The sequence below is a fragment of the Notolabrus celidotus genome, chromosome 11 (assembly GCF_009762535.1).
Source record: "Notolabrus celidotus isolate fNotCel1 chromosome 11, fNotCel1.pri, whole genome shotgun sequence".
In the NCBI taxonomy this organism is placed as follows: domain Eukaryota; kingdom Metazoa; phylum Chordata; class Actinopteri; order Labriformes; family Labridae; genus Notolabrus; species Notolabrus celidotus.
Genome location: NC_048282.1, coordinates 19,949,000 through 19,968,648, shown reverse-complemented (window position 1 = coordinate 19,968,648; position 19,649 = coordinate 19,949,000). Strand labels below are relative to the sequence as shown.

At 39.6% G+C, this 19,649-nt stretch overlaps 1 protein-coding gene across 1 annotated transcript in view; it reads left to right on the top strand.

The window, feature by feature from the left end:
* The window catches only part of LOC117821822 (chemokine-like protein TAFA-2), a 99,382-nt gene that overhangs the window by 43,029 nt on the left and 36,704 nt on the right, over positions 1 to 19,649 (top strand). The window contains exon 2 of the mRNA XM_034696336.1: positions 9,450 to 9,550. Coding sequence (XP_034552227.1) covers positions 9,451 to 9,550 — 100 coding nt within the window. The 5' untranslated portion in view covers position 9,450. The remainder of the gene's footprint in view (positions 1 to 9,449; positions 9,551 to 19,649) is intronic.

The window sequence follows — 19,649 nt, the reverse complement described above, 5'->3', positions numbered from 1 at the left end:
CCTTTGTCTCCTTTCCACTCCCTCACCCTTGTCTTGTTTGCTTTTGTTCTTTCCTTGCTTCTATGCACTCGTCTCCTTACCTTTCATCTATCCTTTCTATCATCTCAGTGTTCTCTCCTTTCTACTTTGCTGCCTGTTGACAATATCAGACAATATCTTCCATTTTCCTTTGATAGTGCGACTTTGCATAGCGCAGCAAGCTACCATTAGGGTACCAATGACCTCAGTGGTGGCACCACATAATGAGGGACAGAGAGGGTCTGTGTTTTTTTAATTTCTAGAAAGAAAAAGAGCCAGGTTTGATTTTTCTAGGTTTTTTATATATGGTGACAAAATTATACTCAAGGAAATATTAAACAATACAGAGCAAATAGAGGAAGTGTCAACAACAAGTTTTACAGACTGTCAGGTAACTGATTGGTTGGAAAGTTTAAGACGAATTTGGTGACAAGCAAGAGAGTGACACTGCTTTTTATTGCTTCTGTGAGGAAAAAAAACCCTACCAACTAGAATAATGGAGGTTTATATCATGACATCACTGCTGCACAGCCTGAGTGCTTGCACACACTGCTGTTATCAAATATTTGTTTGATCACTGAAAACATCGCTCTATACTCAATAATGAGCAAACATGTACTAATAAAAGAGAAATAACTTAACCAATAGACTACAGACCCCAGTCAGCATAAGGATCAACAGTAGTGTATATTTTGTCGTTAGGCTTAATCCTACCTACTTACCTTACCTACTCTTAAAAAACGGCATGCCCTGTATTGCTTTCAGAGAAAATTAACACATTACTCAGTCTGTTTTCGAAACGGCCTACTATAGGCTACTAGCAGTACATACTGATTTGGCTAAAATTCAGTATGTAGTAAGTAGTATGTGAAAAAGAGCAAAATCTGCAGTACGGCAAAAGTCCCCGGATGTCTACTGATTTGGGAAAATGTCTCAGTATGCATCGGACCAGTCTGCCTCGCGTACTGTTTCCCATAATGCACAGCGCTCATTCCGCTTTTTATTTTTTCTTCATTTTTTGACGGGGGGAACTCAGTTTTTAGGTGCTGTGAACAATATTAAATTCTATATAAACCACTTCTTAACTTTTAAATCATCAGTGATGCTAAAGAAGCACTTCATCGATCAGCTTGGCTGTTGTTTACTTCTGCTTTCCAAAACTGGAAATTCAGTGACGCCTGGCCCAGCATGCTGCAACACAGATCGAACAGAAAAGTCATACTACATACTAAATTCAAACATAGTATGTAGTAGGCCTACTACATTAGTAGGTAGTATGTACCAGGCCATTTCGAAAACAGCCTCAGTCTGCTCTTCTAGTGCTTTTAGACTTGTTCTTTATTGGTTGACAGCTTCTCCAACCCCCAATCCTAACACAAGAAATGGCAAATGACAGTTCCTCTTAAACCCAAGCTAAGAGGTAAGGTGTGAAATAGCATCTTATCATACCCACTAGTCCTCTTAAAACAATTACCCCTCTACTTGACACAATTAAAAACCAATTCTTGATATCTAAACCCACACATTCATTTTTCTCATTTAAGAAATGATCTGATCTTCTGAAAGTTAAACTCATCTTTATTGCTGCAGTTGACAATGAGAGTACAAGCATCCAGGCCTCCGAATGGCAGATATCTCAGGGAATGGAAACTCTGAAAAAACTGAATATTGATGCATTGCCACTACATTTTTCTCCTCCACCGTGGGGATCTCAAAATGCCCGGGAGATGTCCATCCAGCTTTAGCTATGATGCATACAAACACACACACACCGACACACACTATTACAGACTGGAAATATATATAGAGGGGAAGCTGATCAGCCGGATGGAGCGGTGAGGACATTCCAATGGGACTAATTAAAGGGATGGAACAGACTGCAGAACCCATCAGAGACCACTCTTTCTCCAACTCCATTTCTCGCTACTCCTTTTCTTTTTGCAGCTCCATGTTCATTTCATAAAAGCTACATCATGCAAGGTCAGAGGACACAATACTGCTTCCTCCTGCTTTTCAAACAGGTTGATGTGATTAAAAGAGTTGAGGGAATATTATTATTATTAAGAGACGTCCAGAGCACCCAGATGGGGGGGATTTTATCAATGCATATGAACTGCAACAAAATGCAAACACATGTAAAAACAGACATGTCCATTCAGTCAGCCATAGCATCCTTTTGTATAAGAAGGATGAAAGCTGCGTTTGCTTGTGAGTTTGTTCATGTGAGTGAGTGAGTGAACATGAGTCACTGAGTTTGATACTGAAGGAGAGGTGAGCCATTTAGAAGCTATTGATCAGAACCCTGTGTTCCTGAGCAATCAGACATGCACACACACACACACACACACACACTCACACACACCCACACACACAAAATCTCTATTCACTCACTCTCTCTCCCTGCTCCTTTCTGAGTTCATTTCTATATCACACACCCACTAGTTCTGCAGCAGACAGACCAAACAACAAGGCAAAATGAAGTGGCACTGCATCATCACAAACACTGCTGTGTGTCTAAATGAGCCGGGGAGGAAGCGAGCGGCGTATCTGCTTTGTTTGCTAATTATTTGTTACAGGCAGAGCAAAGGTGCGGACAGTGGGAAAGGGATAGGAGAAGGGAGAGGATCCGGAAGATGCAGATGAGGAGGAGAGATGAATGAGAGAAAAGACGAAAGCGAAAATAACCCAGACTATATAGAATATATATAAATACTTATATATATATATATATATATGTGTGTGTGTGTGTGTGTGTGTTTGATGCCCTCTAACCAGAGAAAGCCTTGGCTCAGCCTGTCTGGCTTTGCGGCTTCTGCAAGCTCTAGAAATGCCTGGCTGCATGGCCAGATGACTCACACAGCCAGCTAAGAAGTCAAGCCAGGGCTTAACACACACGCACTTCCTCATGGCAAAGCTCTCACACACACCCACACGCACGCACGCTGCTATGTGCCCAAATACATGTTCACAAATAAACAGACCAGCACGCACTCGCAATGAGACCCGACCAGGTGTGTGTATAATCTTATCCACACCAAGCTAATCTGCACAGACTCTTACACAAACCTGGAAAGTTTGGTTTGTTTTACTTACATCATCACATCTCTCCTCTAAAGTATTTACAGCTCTTTTTTTTCTTCTCAAGTCATTGCTAGAAAAGTAAATTAGGCAACATAAAAATATTCTCACACATTACAGAGTCCCACCCATAGACTTAATTAAAAATAGACATCACTCATTAGAGTCTCAACCTTTTACAACCTTGAGATTGGCAATTTGCCGCCACCTTGTTGGTTTCCTGGAGCCAGAAGTGAACATACTTAGTAAAGGGTGGAGCTGGAGAGGAGTGAGAGATTGGACATGAAGATGTACCTGCTATTTTTGTAAAGTGTATTGAAATAACATTTAGTATGAAATGGCTCTGTATAAATAGTGATTGGTTGATTGAAATCTAAAAAGTCCAAAACAAGCAGCAGCCTTCAGTGTTGAAATATTAAGCCAATACTGAAGTGCAAATAACTGCAGTTCTTCAAATGTCCACTTGAGGCTGTCTGCAAAAGCCAATGAACCTCCATTCGGTCCAATGTTAAATGCCCTTCTTTTTATATTGCAAAATTAAACAGGTTTACAGCCTGTCAAAAAAAAAAACGGTTCTGGGTATGCAGATCACTTATTTGTTCATACACACTGTGATTTTTTTATAATGCATCTTTTAAAAAAGTAATTAAGGGTAAGATTTATCATACATTTGCATAAATAGTGGCACAGCTGAGTTGATAGGCAGATAGGTGCATCACAGCTGTTTGCCAGGGGCCTAAAAGTCTAGTTTGATTGAAAGTAAGGTTGAGTCAGCATTTCAAATATGTTATTCGCCAAAGAATTTGCCATAAAACCAATGGGTGAGGTCAAAGAGACTATGTCCATGATTTGTATAGCTCATAGTCAAAACCCAACTCTATGGCTGACAATTTAATTATGTACAGCTAATGAGACAACAAGTCAGGTATAGCAAGCACAATCACACTTATTGGGCCGACAGTTAGTGCACTAAACCACACAGAGGGACAGGTTCTTTGTACAAATTTGAAAATAAAATACACAAATTACACAGACATCAGGAAGTTAAGTTGACTGACTTTGCCTTGGGATCCACCTGTCACTCGAACCAACCATGCCTAATAGCCCTATAGCTGAAAATACTTACTTTTGATTAAGTTGATTATGGTGATGAAGTATCTGATATGAAACAATATGAAGCGTATATTGTTTAGAATGGTTCCAATAATCTAAGCCATATATGGTAGTCTTTGCTGCTTAGAGTGGCTCCAGGAATTTGTAAGATGGGAGCCCCTTTCCTGTCCTGTAAATTACGGTGACAGTCAACAACCTTATATGAACAGAGCTGGAGTCCAGTATTAATGTAAACCACATGTTGAGAGAAGAGAAATGTGTGTGTGTTGTGGACATCACCTAAACCTGTAAAGGACGTGTCTAACAGCCTTCGGGAGAGAGACACAATCTGGCTGAGTCGTCCTCCCAGGCAGTCCGGAATGCTTGTTTGACACTGGTGCTGTTTTTTTTGTAATAAGCTGATTACTCTAAGGACAAGCCAGTGTCACAAAGTTCTTTCTGCATCTGCACATCACGGGTTGTCGACAGGTTCGAATTCTGTTCGTGACGTCAATTTGTCGTACATTGACAACGCGTTATGTGCCCATCTTACAAATTCCTGGAGCCACTCTAAGCAGCAAAGACTGTACCATATATGGCTTAGATTCTTGGAACCATTCTAAACGGTGTACACTTTATATTGTTTCATATCAGGTATTCAGTGACCTCCATGGGCATGTGCCATGTAAATCTGTAACACAAACACCATCCTGCTTCCTTAAACGTATCACTCACTGACTTTTTTTTAGGTACATGTAAAAAAGGCACTTCTTGTCTGTGTGCTGTGTTGTTTGCCTGACACTGACACAGTAGCGCTGGTTACCATCAATTTAAAAGAACAACTTAGCCCTAGTCAGTCTTCTTCCTTGTGATCTTGTTTGCTTTTGTAGGTCATGGAGGCATTTGTATTAATTTCAGCTTGTTTCATAATCAGTCAAGAGCTTTATGGTCAACTTAACACATCCACTTATTGAGTTTGTATTTTCTATGTAGAACCACTCTATTAGACCACCAGCACATTATGGTCCCAGTCTGAGTGTTCATTGTAGCGACTGCCTCCTCCTGAAAAATTCGTAATGCAGCACTTAAGAGCACAAAAACACACTTTGAAGAGTAAGTCAACATCCTCTTCACTCCAATTTGGGTGAAAGCTCCCCCTGCCAGGATATATAAAGACTATCTACTCATGTAGGTGGAGAGTTTAGAGCAGTTAGTACAAGTAGCTTGGGTAAGTGTTTGAAGCAAATCTCCATCCCCCAGACACTTCAGATACTTTCAGAACCTGTTTAATTTTTATGTCAACACAGCGTGTTTGAGCTGAAACTGCTTTTTAAGTGTTAGTCCTGTTATGTTTTAGTCTTTGTTTGCCTCCTCGGGTTGTTTATTTCCATGCTAACACATATGTATACAAGCAGAGTTGCAAAAACACAGATTCCCTGGTGGACAAAAGGAGTTTGTCTAGTGAGGAAGTTTCTGTCATGCATAGTGCTAAGAATATAAAGCACTATTATAATTCCCATCCCCACTCACCACCTGTCTGTTTCTCCAGACACACAAACACACAACAAGAGATTTGTGTTTGCGTGTTTACTTATCATTTGCATCTTATCCAGACGATTAAATAAAAAAAGAAATCAATTATTAAAAGTATATTGCTTAAAAGTCTTACTTTCTGTTGTTGTTTTTTATTACTGATTAATTTGATTTGACTCGTTATATAATTGGAAATGTTCATTATTATTTACCATAAGGTTTCACTGCCCATTTACAATTTGCATGTCCTCTGCAGACATTTATCAGACCTGAGCAGGCTGTAAAAGCTTTGGACTGCTTTAGTTTGCATCACAGTAACAGATGCCATCATTTTGCAACCATCAAAGTTTACAAACACTCAGGCAGTAACTTAATCACTGGGCAGCCAAGACAGAGAACTTGGATCGTCTCTATTTTTGAAGTTTTTCTTTCAACTGCCAAGATATAAAATTACACAGAGTTTCTAAAGTAATGATAGTTTCCAATCCTCTGTCTTTCATTGCTTCAATCCTCTCTGCCTGTCACTCACTATCTCCTCTTCTGTTTGAATGAGTTAACAGTGAACAGTTATTGCCTCAGGGTAACTTTATTTTCTTTGCCAAAGCAGACTGGTACACTAACACAGTGTGTGAGTGTATGTACAGTTATCTTGTTAGGTTGTTTAAGATTTAAGCCTGAGTGTACACTGTAGAGCCATGTTAGCTTGTATGTTTCTGTTGCTCTGTAAGCTAAAATCTAATGTGCTTGCTAGTACAACGATAACATGCTCATAAAAAAGCTGGTATTATGTGTTAGCCATCTGGGTTAACTGTATTTCAGTGATCATATTAGCTTATGTGCACCAGACATAGTGCAGCTGAGGCTGATGAGAATGTTGTAGACATTTCTAAACCAAGGACCTGGAATAATAGAAATTTTAAACCTGACAGGCAGGGTATCACTCAAACTGGACAATTCAATCTAAAAAGAACGTGATTGTCATTTTTCATGGAAATCCATCCAGTCATTGTTAGACATTTTAAACAAGCTATTAACGTAAACTTCATAGTTGTGCTCCCTTAATGTCAGATGATTTCTGAAGTTGTTAGGACTCATCATTATGGAACCATGTAGAGAAACCTCACCTGTGAGATATATCTCATAGCTTCAGTTAAAACTCAGACTAGCTGGATTTGTCTTCCGTGAACCCTGAATGAATTGTGGACGAGATATTACAGTTTTGATCAGAATACCTAAAATAAGTATCTCAGCATCAGATTACACACACGCTGTGCACCGCAAAGATAGCAAACACAGAGACAGAGTCCAATTGAAAAGAAAAAACCCAATGACATTTTTTGAATTAAGAGTCTGAGACTAAGGGCCTTATCTACTAAGATCCCAAATAACGAGCGCTAAATTGCGTGTGAAAACAAAACAATTGCATGTGCTATTATGGTCGTGTTGCGGGTGATAACAGGTGCAGAAGTGGTGTGGACCGCCCTTAAATGAGGATTTTGCGTGTGCTACAGGCTGTCACCATGGAGAGTTTGGGAGAGCAGAGTGGCCCGACTGAAAAATGAAGTTTGAAGCCATGGAGTTGGAGGTCTTGGTGGAGGAGGCAAATAAACACACTGGTGAACTCCAGCAGAAAAAACCCTTATGATGACATTGATCAGGAGTTGCTGCAGCAACAAAGAAATCAGAGGGATTGGTTACAGGCCATTGCACAGGAGGATATAGCTGGGTCCAATATGAGGCGCGCCCTCCGCCTTGACTCTTGGACCATCGTTGCACACACGAGGCAGCTGGTCAGTGCTGTGTCTGGGCTGACAATGACCGTCAATGCTGTGGTAAATTCAAGATTGTGATTCTGCCAAGCAAATTGTGACATGATATTTTTGCCACATCGCCCACCCTTCCTTGCAGGCGAGTCTAAAAAAACAATCTACTATCAATAAATGCTGCAGGATTTGAGGACCTATTGCTAAGTGCTTAAATGTTTTTTCTTGGAGGAGGCTGCTTAAAAGAAATCCCTGTTCTCTGCACTGTGGTGGCATCAACAAAGATGCAGATCTTTGGTGTGGCAGGAGTCTTGAAACTCCATGTCTGAGAAGTAGATTCCAAGGGGAACAGGCATGATCAGTGAGCAAGCATCCTTGACCAAACCAAGTAACTGACAATGAAAAAATAACCTTAGGATAATAATGAGTTGTGATGACAGTGGATCTTGCCTTTGCTTTGACTTAATCTGATAGGTGGTGATGGCTCGAAAATGTTATGTGCTGCCTTTGGCTTAAATGTTGTGAAGTGTTGTGCATCAGCTGTCCTTCATCTGGAGCTAGAAGAGTCTCTAATCTTTTGCCTTTTTGCCCTTCATTTCTCTCTTACTATTAGCTACTATCCCTTGTTTTATTTTAAGGTGTTTATAGTGACTAATTACTTCCAATCATTTGTCTTTGGCAATGTTAACTTGTCAAGTAGGGCGTGAGTGTGAAAATATCAGTTTTGTCTTTTCTCCGAAAATAACAAGCCCTGAAGCATGGTTGTCAAAAGTCTTGTAGTCTCAAGCCATGTGAGTGGGTCTCTGAGGCTGAGCTAACATGCTAACAATGACAACACTAACATGGTGGTTCAAAATCAAGTTTAAAATTTGAATAAGAAAATTTGGGGATCACACATTTTGAATAAACGCAAGTTACTTGTGCTCTAATGAAAAGGAGAAGTGCACGGTGAAGAAACCCATCCTATTACACCTTCATCCCAACATTTGTGCTCTGCTGATAAGTTACATAAAATAACATATGGCCCCTGATGTCTCCCGACACCCAAGCTTGAAGATAGATGAGGATAGACAGACAGCAAGAGCTAGTACATCACTGGGGTTATCAAATAGGCTCCACCTTTCACCGGTATTTCATCAAGTTAGACCCATAACACCTCTGAGAGGCTTAACAGTCAGCTCTGGTTAGACCCCAGCCAGGTTAGGCTGCATGCTCCACATACCCTATTTTCATGAGGGAGATGAGAGGAGTTGAATAAGAGAAAGAAAAAAAAAAGGAGATGAACGGTTTTCTCTTACTCTTGTTTTAGGCCCAAAACTGACATTATTTCTCCCCCTATTTCTTCTCCACTGTCTTGCTTCATCTGACATCTCCTTTGCTGTCTTTTGCAAAGTCCATGCACTCCCAGTTCTCCCAGTAACAATATAGTTGATCTTGCCCTATACATCCTACTTTACCTGGACAAACCCTCACTTTAAATTCTTCCTGTTCATTTTCAGCCATTTCTTCATGTCTAAGCTTTTTCCTTTCATACAGCTCCTACACTGATTCCTCCCAGGGTACTGTCAATTCAGTGAAATAAACTTTCTGCTGACTAGTCGACCATAGCCCTATGTTATTAGAATTCATCATCACTGAACCTTGAATGTCCCAATCGATGCAGTAGATATCAAGATATTTCATAGGATAAGTAAGGATATTGACCTGCTAGGTCAACAGATAACTCAACTCATTAGACGTCTTGTTGTAACCATGATTTGTGCGTTCAAATTTTATCAACATCCATCCAATAATTTTTCAGATATTCTGCGCAGAGGGATGAAACACAGATATTTCTATCCAGAAAGTCATGTTGCTAACATTGTTAAAAAATATCATAATTGAAAAAGTCATGCATCATACAGTGAACTCTAATCCATTTGTTTATTTGTATTTCCTAATCAAGTGTTATTTTGTCTCTTGCAGAATGCGGGAACGGGGTCCTTGCATTTGTGGAGTAGGTGTGTGGAGTCTACTGCTGTCCCTCTGTCTGGCCTCCCTCACACATGCACACAGGAGCCATATAGGTATGTATACGTGTGTGTTTATGTCCATTTGCCTCTGTGTGTGTGTCTGTTTGTGTGCACAGTATATATTCCTGTCACTTGGTCAGTGTCTGTGTACAACATTTACGGTATTCGATTTATTGTGGATTACCACTGCAGGCAGCCTTTGCAGCCAATTTCTTTCCCCGTGTTGTAAAGTTGCAGTGAATAGGCCGTGTTCCACCCGAGGGGATGCAGAGGTCGGATTCACAACGAAATACAAGACCACAGAGGCTGTGTGCCAGGAAGAACACCAAAAAAGTTATTTAATAAAAGAAAGGGGAATACAAGTAATCCGACAAGAAAGGTCTTCTCAGTTTAGGAGCTTTCATGTCTTTGCAGTTCTATCAGAATGGGGCGACTCTTCGAAATGCCTGTAGGTTATAGCGCAGACAGACAGAGCGCAGTGAGCCTCATGGATTAGAAATCCCTGGTTGTGTGGTCCCCCTCCCATGTGGGCCAAGTGGCTGAGTCACAAGCATGATTGAGCCCAGAGGCCCTCTTACTCCTTCCCATTTCTTTTCTTGTGTGAAGGTTGGGTATCTGTGCTTCTCTGGATCACAACTGTGCGTAACGCTGAAAATTACCATCCTCTGGGAAAAACAGACTGTAAGAGAGCAAGCACCTGCCTCTTGTATATAAATATGCGCTTGAGGTCATGCTGTTCACTTATTTACATTCACACAGTGGGAATATGAACATCAACAGCAGGTACATTACTTTGGAGCTTTCTGTGTTTAGATTTTGATGAAAGTGAGAGAGATGAAACCACATGAGCATTTCATAGGCGGCATCTTTTAATATATTGTGACATGCTTTAAATAATTTTGACCATCTTTATGTAAATTACATTAATAGCAAATTCATGAAACTTATTTTCAGTTGCGTCTTTGTAGTTACACCCCTAAAATTTAAATGCAATTCAATGCAATGCCATATATAATAGGGCTGCAAATAAGAACTATTTTGATTGGTGACAAGTCATCGATTCCCCAACCGATTATTCAACAAGCTGGATACTGAATTGCACAATAAAGTAATAGTTCTTGTTTAGTAATCAATGTTAAGATTTAACATTACTCTATTTAACTCAAATCATGCCATTAAAAATGTTAATTCATGTTAAACACAGGTGCAGCGTGGTAAATTTTTGCTCTAGTGTTTGTTGGTAGGAGAGGGATGATGTATGAGAAGGAGAGAAAACGTGTGTGTAGAAAGTGTAATTATGTAAAGGTTTGAAGGTGAGGAAGTTTAAATGTAAAACTCACACAGTGTGGCTCTAACTTTGGACCGTTAAGTTGAATGTCACTATGCCTTCGTCTCAAACATTCACACAATACTGACTTGCTTACATGAAAAGTAAGTTCCAGTTCATAGATCTTACAGGCAGCTCTTTTCTTTCCATAGTTGAATCAAATGCTTTCGAAATGTTTACGTCACAGTGGTGCTGCATCGGTCAACGCCATGCTGCTGTGTTTTGTTTACCTGTTGTTTCCAGACTGTTCTGTATGCGCTACACCACAGTCAGCAGAAACAGTAAGGATGTGAGATGTGTCATTCCTCAATCATATATTGTGCAATGCATTGTTTACCTGCTGCTTTCAAGTCTTTGTGTTGCATGCCCAACGCTCAGCAAAGATAGTAAGAATGTAAGATGTCTCACTCCTCAGCAATTCAAATTAAAAAAACAATCCCAGGTCCGATCATAGCATGAAAACGTAAGATAATGTCACCAACAACCAAGCGGCAACCTCTAGTCTCAAACTATGAAGCCCATGCGGAAGTGTCATAAACTGCAATTCATCGAGAATCCGCTTGAGTCTGGCTGCAGAAAAACAGGAAACCACATAGACACCAATTCAAAAAAGACGATCTTTGCAGCATTAATAAACATGTTTAAAGCCTGGTTCAAAAAATGGCTTGGCTCTAGGTAGCTAATCTCTTTATCGACACACACTGCATGGGGGTGAATTTTTTTCTAACGCGAGTTCAGCACATATTAAGATTACGAGTTTATTGCCCAAATAAGGACATGACTGACTTGACTCCCGGACGTCAACGAGGCTCAAACTCCGCCTCTTTACGTCACACTCTGCCTGGTTGAGTTCCGTATTTCCAATATGGCTGCCGCCGTCGATTGGCTTCAAAACAGCGCTCTGAAACAGATGGGTGACGTCACGGATACTACGTCCATTATTTATACAGTCTATGCTAACAACTCATAAAGTGTTTAATTTGTCGTAAACTTATTTTGTCATTGATATTTCTAATACTCTGTGATCTTTATATAGAGATTCCACATACAAATGGTGTATCTATTCAGGGTCTGAATTCTCAGCCTGGAAAGTGTTCTGGTTTCTGTCTGTAGCACATTTGTCATTTGAGTAGCATTGACCCATCACGCATCAACAGGCTTTGGTGTAAAGATAGTACATGTGGAGAGCAAAATTAGGCATAACACATTCCACTGTAATGACATCCCTGGTTCACATTCGTGGTAGTCTGACAAAAATGTATTTATCTCTAAAAACAGATATCTGATGATCTGTTCCAGATCAAACATTTCAACTAGAGGAACAAATCTGCTTGACGCCGTGTTACAAAAGCTAATTAGCTAAGTGCATCAGAAATTATTATTCAGAATAACAAATAAGCATTTGTTTTCTTTTCCTTGAGGACAGACCTGACAAAGATTACAGTTTTACTCTTAACAAATCTACATCATGATTTTATATTTGGAAAACGTAAGATCTGTTAATGGTAACAAATAACAAGAAAGTAGCTCTCTTTTTTAGGCTTATACTGCTGAAGTAAGCCAGGGTGAAGCCTCTGTGTAATGGTACTGTCGGTGCTGAACTGAGACATACATGCAACAAATGAACGGGTTTTACTACAGGGGGATTCAACCGACCAATAAATGACTGCCTTCACGTCCCAAATTAAAACAGCACAGACGTTGTACTGTTGTAATAGGTTGTATTATTATACAACATTATGGGACCAGCAATGAAATAGTTGTTGAGATATTTCAGTTGGCTGACTGAGCAACCAACACTGACATCTATAACCAAACTGCTGGTGAACAAAATTGTTTCAATCCCATGCAATATAGGAATGAGCAGGGCATAAGACAAAACATTAGACGTTGTGACAGAGAAAGTGAGTTTGAAGATAATTATGAGGTATAGGTGTTGTCTGCTAAACTTTAAATCTACACTTCAGTGGCATTGACAAAGATGTAATTCTTTGGTGCTCTAAGTCCGGGGTTCCCAAACTTTTCAGCCTGCGACCCCCAAAGTATAGGTGCCAAAGACTTGTGACCCCCACTGTCCCTCAAAGAGATTTAATGTGGCTTCATTTAGCTGGTCTGCAGAAAATTAACCTACCTATATGAGCATGTGGCTGTGTTTCCTGTGCTGTAATGAATTAACCTACTGCTAGTGATGCTTTTGATAATTAACTGTTCACTAACTCTAAACTTAGCAGTCATCTGGCAAAAAGAAAGGCAGAAAACTTATTACATGTTCTATTTTCAAGGTTTTATTTCAAGTCCACTAATTTGTTGATATTTTTTACTATAATGGGTAAAATGTACTATTTTTAGATAACTTTAAAAAACGACCCCCCACTTGTACTTGCAACTCCCCAGTGGGTCCCGACCCACTCTTTGGGAACCCCTGCTCTAAGGGCAGCAGGATGCATATCCGCACATCTAAGAGGTTGGGCTCAGTGCACTGACATGATCATTAAGCAATCTTTCTTCAATTTTCGACTGTTACTTTAAAAAGACCAAAAAAGGGATGTGATGACCATGATAAAAGAAGATGTGACTACCATGATAAAAAATAAGTAAGTGACAAAGAAAAAAACAACCTAAGGAGAAAAACAAGATGTGATGATGGTGGCTTTTGTCTTTGCTTTGACTAAATCTGATAGGTGGGGATGGCTTGAAAATGTTATGCTCTGCCTTTGGCTCTCATTCCGTGAGAATGTGGCGTGCACCAGCTGCCCTTCATCTGAACCTGTTGTCTTTGCTTGTCATTGTTTAAGTGTGTGCGTTGTAATGTCACTGATGCTCCTACAGTCTGTGTATCTCACATCTGCTTTAAACTGATGTTCCATTACTGCATGACTGAGAGGGGAAAATGACTGATGGGGTTAGAGTCTTACATTTTTAAAAATAGAATGCAGCACCTTGGAAAGATAGTACAATAGTCCTTCAGCCTTCTGTGTAGAAATTGAAAATCTCTTAAATGTTATCACTTCCGGGAGACTACAAGGTTCTTTGTGTGAGTAAATGTTGTGTGTGAGTCCTTGCTGGGTGTGAGTACCTATAACCATAGCTTTATGTGTCTGTGTACGCTGTTTTTGTTCTGTTTGTGTATGACTAGGTCTGCTCTAGCTGTCAGCTATTCCTGACAAGGCAAGGGCAAACCTTTTCATAAATGGGAGAATGGTGAAAAGACATGGGAAGAGGATAGAAATGATTTTACATTAAGGTGTATCAATGAGCTTTCTGGGGAGAGCTGCAGGGAGAAACAAAAACACTAAAAAACACCAAGTGAAAGGGCAATAAGCAAAGTCTCATCATTGTTTTATTACACTATCCTCAAAATTCCAGCAGCAGTGTTGGCGTTGAAAATATCAGCTGAAAACGTGCTTATGATTGTGTCTGTGTTTGTGTGCATGTGTATCGTCTGTCTGCTGCTGTTAATGGGTGATTGACTGTGGAGTAAGTTGTAATCAGGGAATTACAGCATTATCCAGTTGCAGGCTGTCTGAGAGGGAGAAACACATGCGAGTAATCAGATAATTACTGAATACAATCCCTTAGGTCACTTCAAGGTCCTCGCTCTAACACAGAAACTACAGCCACTCACATACAAACTCACACACGTATACATCTTTTCCTTTTTTCTTACCAAATTATATTTACAGGCGCACACACATATGCAAGCATGTACAACAAAATCTGATTTGGATGTTATTTGATGTTTAGAGTTACTGAAGTAATTCTTAATATAAATAGAACAATTTAATCAACAGAAAGACCAAACTTAAAACTACTTGTATGAGTTTGATTTGTTCCTGTTGGCCAGGTGTGATCGTGCAAAGGCAGTTCAGCATGTTCTCATTCCTATTTGCCAGATACCGACACTTTGTCACACCTTTGGCGCCACTGAATGTGCCCCGAAGCAATTGCATGGAATGAATCAGACTTTCAAATCCAGTGTTTACTTATATGAGCCTCTCAGAATGACTGCTCTAGCTGTTCAGTACACGGAGATCAGGACTGCTAAAATCATCAGGAGTTGATGTTTGGATCAAACAACCATTGGATACAAAAAAGTTATCGCTAAGTTTACATTTGTAACCACATGATAATGGGTTTCCTAAAAATTATGAAAAAATTATGAAAAATTAGCAATTCACAATGTTAAATTTTAAAAGAGGAGTACAGACTCAAAAGGGTGGTTTTAAGCACACCCCATCATGTTGTTAAAGAAAAAGACACTAAAGGTTTACCCACAACAGACCTAACTACATGTTGGAAAAAAGGGATTTAAAAGTAAAAAAATCAAAAATACAAAAAACGACACTACAGGATACCCTTATATACACCGAGCCACCTGTAAGAATAGATCAAAACCAACACTAGAGAATACCCTTAAGCAAACTCAACCATGTTTTGGGAAAGAAGTAAACAGTCACTGAAGGGTGCCTTAAAAGGAACCAATCTTGTTTAGAAAAAGGAACCTTAGGAACCATAAACAGCCCTAGCTATGTTTTATAAAATATAAAACAGGAACCAGAGGGTACCTTGAAACAGCCCAAATAATGTTTTATAAAAGAAGAAAACAGACCCCAAGAGTTAGCTGAAAACCGACATGTCCATATGTTTGAAAAGATGAAAACATAAACTAAAGGGTACCTTAAAACATACTTACATATATTGGCACAAGAAGGTACCCAAAAACAGCTGAACATACATTTAAAAGGTTGAAAACAGAATCTGAAGGTTACCTTAAAACAGACATGTGTATATTTGGACGACAGGTACAAGATGGTACCTTAAAACAGACCTAATCATACAGATAAACAGACCTAAACATACATTTAACAGGTTGAAAACATAATCTGAAGGGTACCTTAAGGAAGACAGGTACAAGATGGTGCCTTAAAACAGACCCAACCATACAGATAAAAAGATGGAAGCAGCAATTAAAGGGTACCTTAAAACAGGAAACACAAAGAGCTTAATAGACTTTGCTGGCTTTTATGTTTGCTGCATGCTCAATTTGTTTAAAGTTTATTGATCTGACAGTCCACAGTTTAATGGTTCAAGTTGTATTTTCGCTGAATGTTTTTACAGATGGTGCAGAAAGATTTTCATCCTCTCTTCACTTCCTTCTATATGCAGCCCCTAAAATATGTATGATAGCTCAGTAATGTGCTTCCCCCTCACATTTTGCAGGAAAATAGAGTGTCTCAGAAAGTGATTTGCCCAGTCTTAATGTGTGTATGTGGGTATGTTGGTGTGTGCCCCTGCCACCAGCTTAAGAGGCATAAGCTGACAGGACAGCTGTGGCGACCTCAGGAGGAAAGTTGAGGGGAGGGGGTGGAAAGTCTCAGCATGTGCGTTTGTTCTGCTTGGTGTGTGTCTAAATGTGTGTGCCCATGCCTGTTTGGTTTCTGCTCACCTTTTGTTCTCCAGATTTTTATCTTTCAGGCCAGAACAGAAAAAGATGCCTCTCTTGCTTCTCCATCTGTTAAACCATCCATCCTCCTGTCTTTTTCTCTTATTCACATGCTTTGTTATATACATCGCTTCACCACTGTGTGAAAACTTTAGGCTTTATATCCAGACCACAGAGCTCTTACACTCTTAGTGGACTACAGATTGCCTGCAATGAAGATATCTTGTTTGTAGACAAGGCCCTAGTTAATTGTTTTAGTGGCTTGGCCTCCAATAGTCTTGGAGAAACGGCTTGGCTTGGATTTTGAAGTTAAGCGGAACAGCGGTTATGCTGATCACTTCAACACAGTCTGTCGAGTCATTGATTCTCAGTCCATGGGCTGCAATCTCCATACATCGCCACTGATTAGAGGCTACCAAGAATTTAACTTATTCTGAAAGGCATTCTGTCTGCCAAGAAGAGGGAAAACAGATGTAAGGACAAAGATGTATAAGGATGCTCAGATGCTAAACCACTCTCACACATGCTCAGAGGGACATGTGCATGCAGTCAGGCACGCAGACAGGCCTGTAGTAAATGCACACACACTAACACAAGCACACACACCTACATGCATGCACACTCAAAGAGGCTTTCTAATGTGATGTGTGGAGACAGGCTGTCTGCCCTCCTTAGACCCAGCTCCACAGTAAAACTGCACTCCATGCATGGTCTACAACAAGCTCCATATGGCTTGTGAAAAATTCAAGCTGAAAATTATGAATGTGAAATTTTTCATGCCGACAAACATCACCAGACTTCACTTCACTTTAAACTCACTGGTCAGAGATGGAGAGAGTTTGTTATTGTAAATGTGTGTGTGAGAGAGAAAGAGAAGCTGTTTTATTTAAATCAAGCAATCAAAGGGAATGGGGCAGATAGTCGAAGTCAACTGATTGTAATGGCTTTTGGATGAACCAACCAAGTATCCCAGGGAATTAAAACACTTCACAATTTATATTGCATTACTGTTCTGTGCTCAGGTATAGACCTTCTAAGCATTTATTTAGGGGGGCCAAACTCTTCATTTTTCATCTTTTCATAGATTTGCTAAATATTGATAAAAATGATGACAGTTCTCACTTAATGGGACTGAAAAAGTACACTTTAAGACTCAATTTTTCATATCCTACGCAGATGGCTGTACTGCAAGAGCATGCAATAAAAACTCATTAGCATCATTTTAAAAAGGCCCAAAATTATGGAAACAAAAATCCATCTTAAAGGGGGAGTTTGGAGACCATTGTCGTTCTTGACTGGAAGAGAGGTAGTAAAGTGGCACTATTATCTTGATGTTCCTTTGTGGTACCAAGGTACTGATCCTTTCTTTGACATTTTTAACCGTTCTGCTTTTTGCCTGTTCAAGGCAGTGACATTTGAAAGATGACACACATCTCTCCATTCTGCTCCGAGTGTGTGTGTGTGTGTGTGTGTGTGTGTGTGTGTGTGTGTGTGTGTGTGTGTGTGTGTGTGTGTGTGTGTGTGTGTGTGTGTGTGAGAGAGAGAGAGTGTGTGTGTGTGTCTGTGTGAGAGTGGGAAAATTCTCAGACTCAATGCAAGTTTCTTAAAAAAGTTAAACCTAATATATTCATTCTAATCCCTGTGCAGCCATTAACCCATCTATGTTCGTTTCTCTGGAACAGCAATAATGGGGATAGTCAATTATCCAAAAGTGTCAGAACCCCAAAAAAATCTGATACACATTTTTTTTGTCTAATTTTTAATTCCATTACTAACCATTTAAATCAAGATTTAGTCCATTGGTGTTCTTTATTTCTCACAGATCATGGTTCAATGATGATAACTCACTCGTTTTTCATGAAAATTTATGTTTAAACTTTTTTAATGTACATTGGAAAGTCCTAAATATAAATAAAATAGTTTCACGTGACAGATTTTCGTTTATTTTATTTTAAATTTTTATTTTTTTTTATTTTTTATGAAATGATGTTGATAAATTAACACGACACCTCTTCTGTCACATGCTGCCCAGATTTTTTTGCTACATTTAGCTGGTTTCGAAGGCATATGGCCTAAAATGGACTTTAAAAATGGTCCATTTGACCAGCAACATAACAGGAGGGTTAATAAGGGAGTGAAGTTATGTTTCAAACTGACTCCTCTCTTTCAAAGGCATTCCTATTGTACTTTTTGTTGCCTTGAGACAATGTAAAGATCAGTGGCGGTTAATGCATGGAACTAAGCAGTTTACATGGACACAGAAAATAAATTGCTTTCATGCTGAACTTGAAGTGAATAAATATTTATATAGCCATGTATTTAACATGTACTGAAGTACTTCCTAAAGTGTGTGCTGTGGCAACCCTGGTCCTTCCTCGAGGCACCCCATGGCAAGATTTGTTCCTTTCATTGCTAATTTATGGTCTGCTTTATTAGAATATCGCTACACTGGAAAACGAGTACAGATTTAGCCATTTAAAAACACGAAAAACAAAGTGATAAACAATCAAATTGCCAGATTAAAAACTTAAGCAGATTACTTTTGGATCCTTCTCTATCCAGTTATTATTTTTTTGCAGTAATTCACCACATTAGAGCAGAGAAACCATGGTGTGTCATGGGATTCCAAATTTGAGAAATATCAAGATTAGCATGTTGATTAATTACTTTTAAACCATTACCCTAAAAAGTTTGCTCATTATTTAATGAGCAAACTTAAATTAACTCCTTTTTTGATTCTGGTTTCCAACAAAGACGTCATGATCTTTGTCCCATTGCGTCAACCAAGACACTTTTTTACTATAATCATTCAATTTGTTCACCATTGTGGGTGTTTTTTCGCCTGTGGCGCTCTCTCTCCTCCGCCTCCGCCTCCTCCTCCTCCTCCTCACTCAACTTCAATTGGTGTTGACAAATTCCTAGGGGCTGAATTTGCATGAATTCACCTTCACCAATCAGTGTGTCCTTGGTATCACGCGTGTTGTGTTAACCATGATGTAGTCACTTATTAAGGTGCAAGGAGTGTATTTGATGAGAGTCTGCAGGCACTCTGGCCTTTTGTTGTATATCAAGAGATAATCGTCTGTGTTTATTCCTACTCAGACATGACTCCATCACAAATTCAAGGGAATGGAGATGAGGAATACATTTTTTAATGCCTGTAAAGCAGGCTGCCTGATTTCTGAAATATTGAACAAGAGGGACACAAAGCAGCCCCCTGGCTTTTCCACAAGACAGAGGGAGGGGGGTGTTAAAGCTGTTATTTTCCAAGTGTAGAAAATGAATATCTATGAAAGCAGAAAGGTGATGCCAGACAGTGAGATACACTCTGCTAGGAGGCAGAGTGATACATGGCCTGCGCCTAAAGAACCAGGTTGACAGAT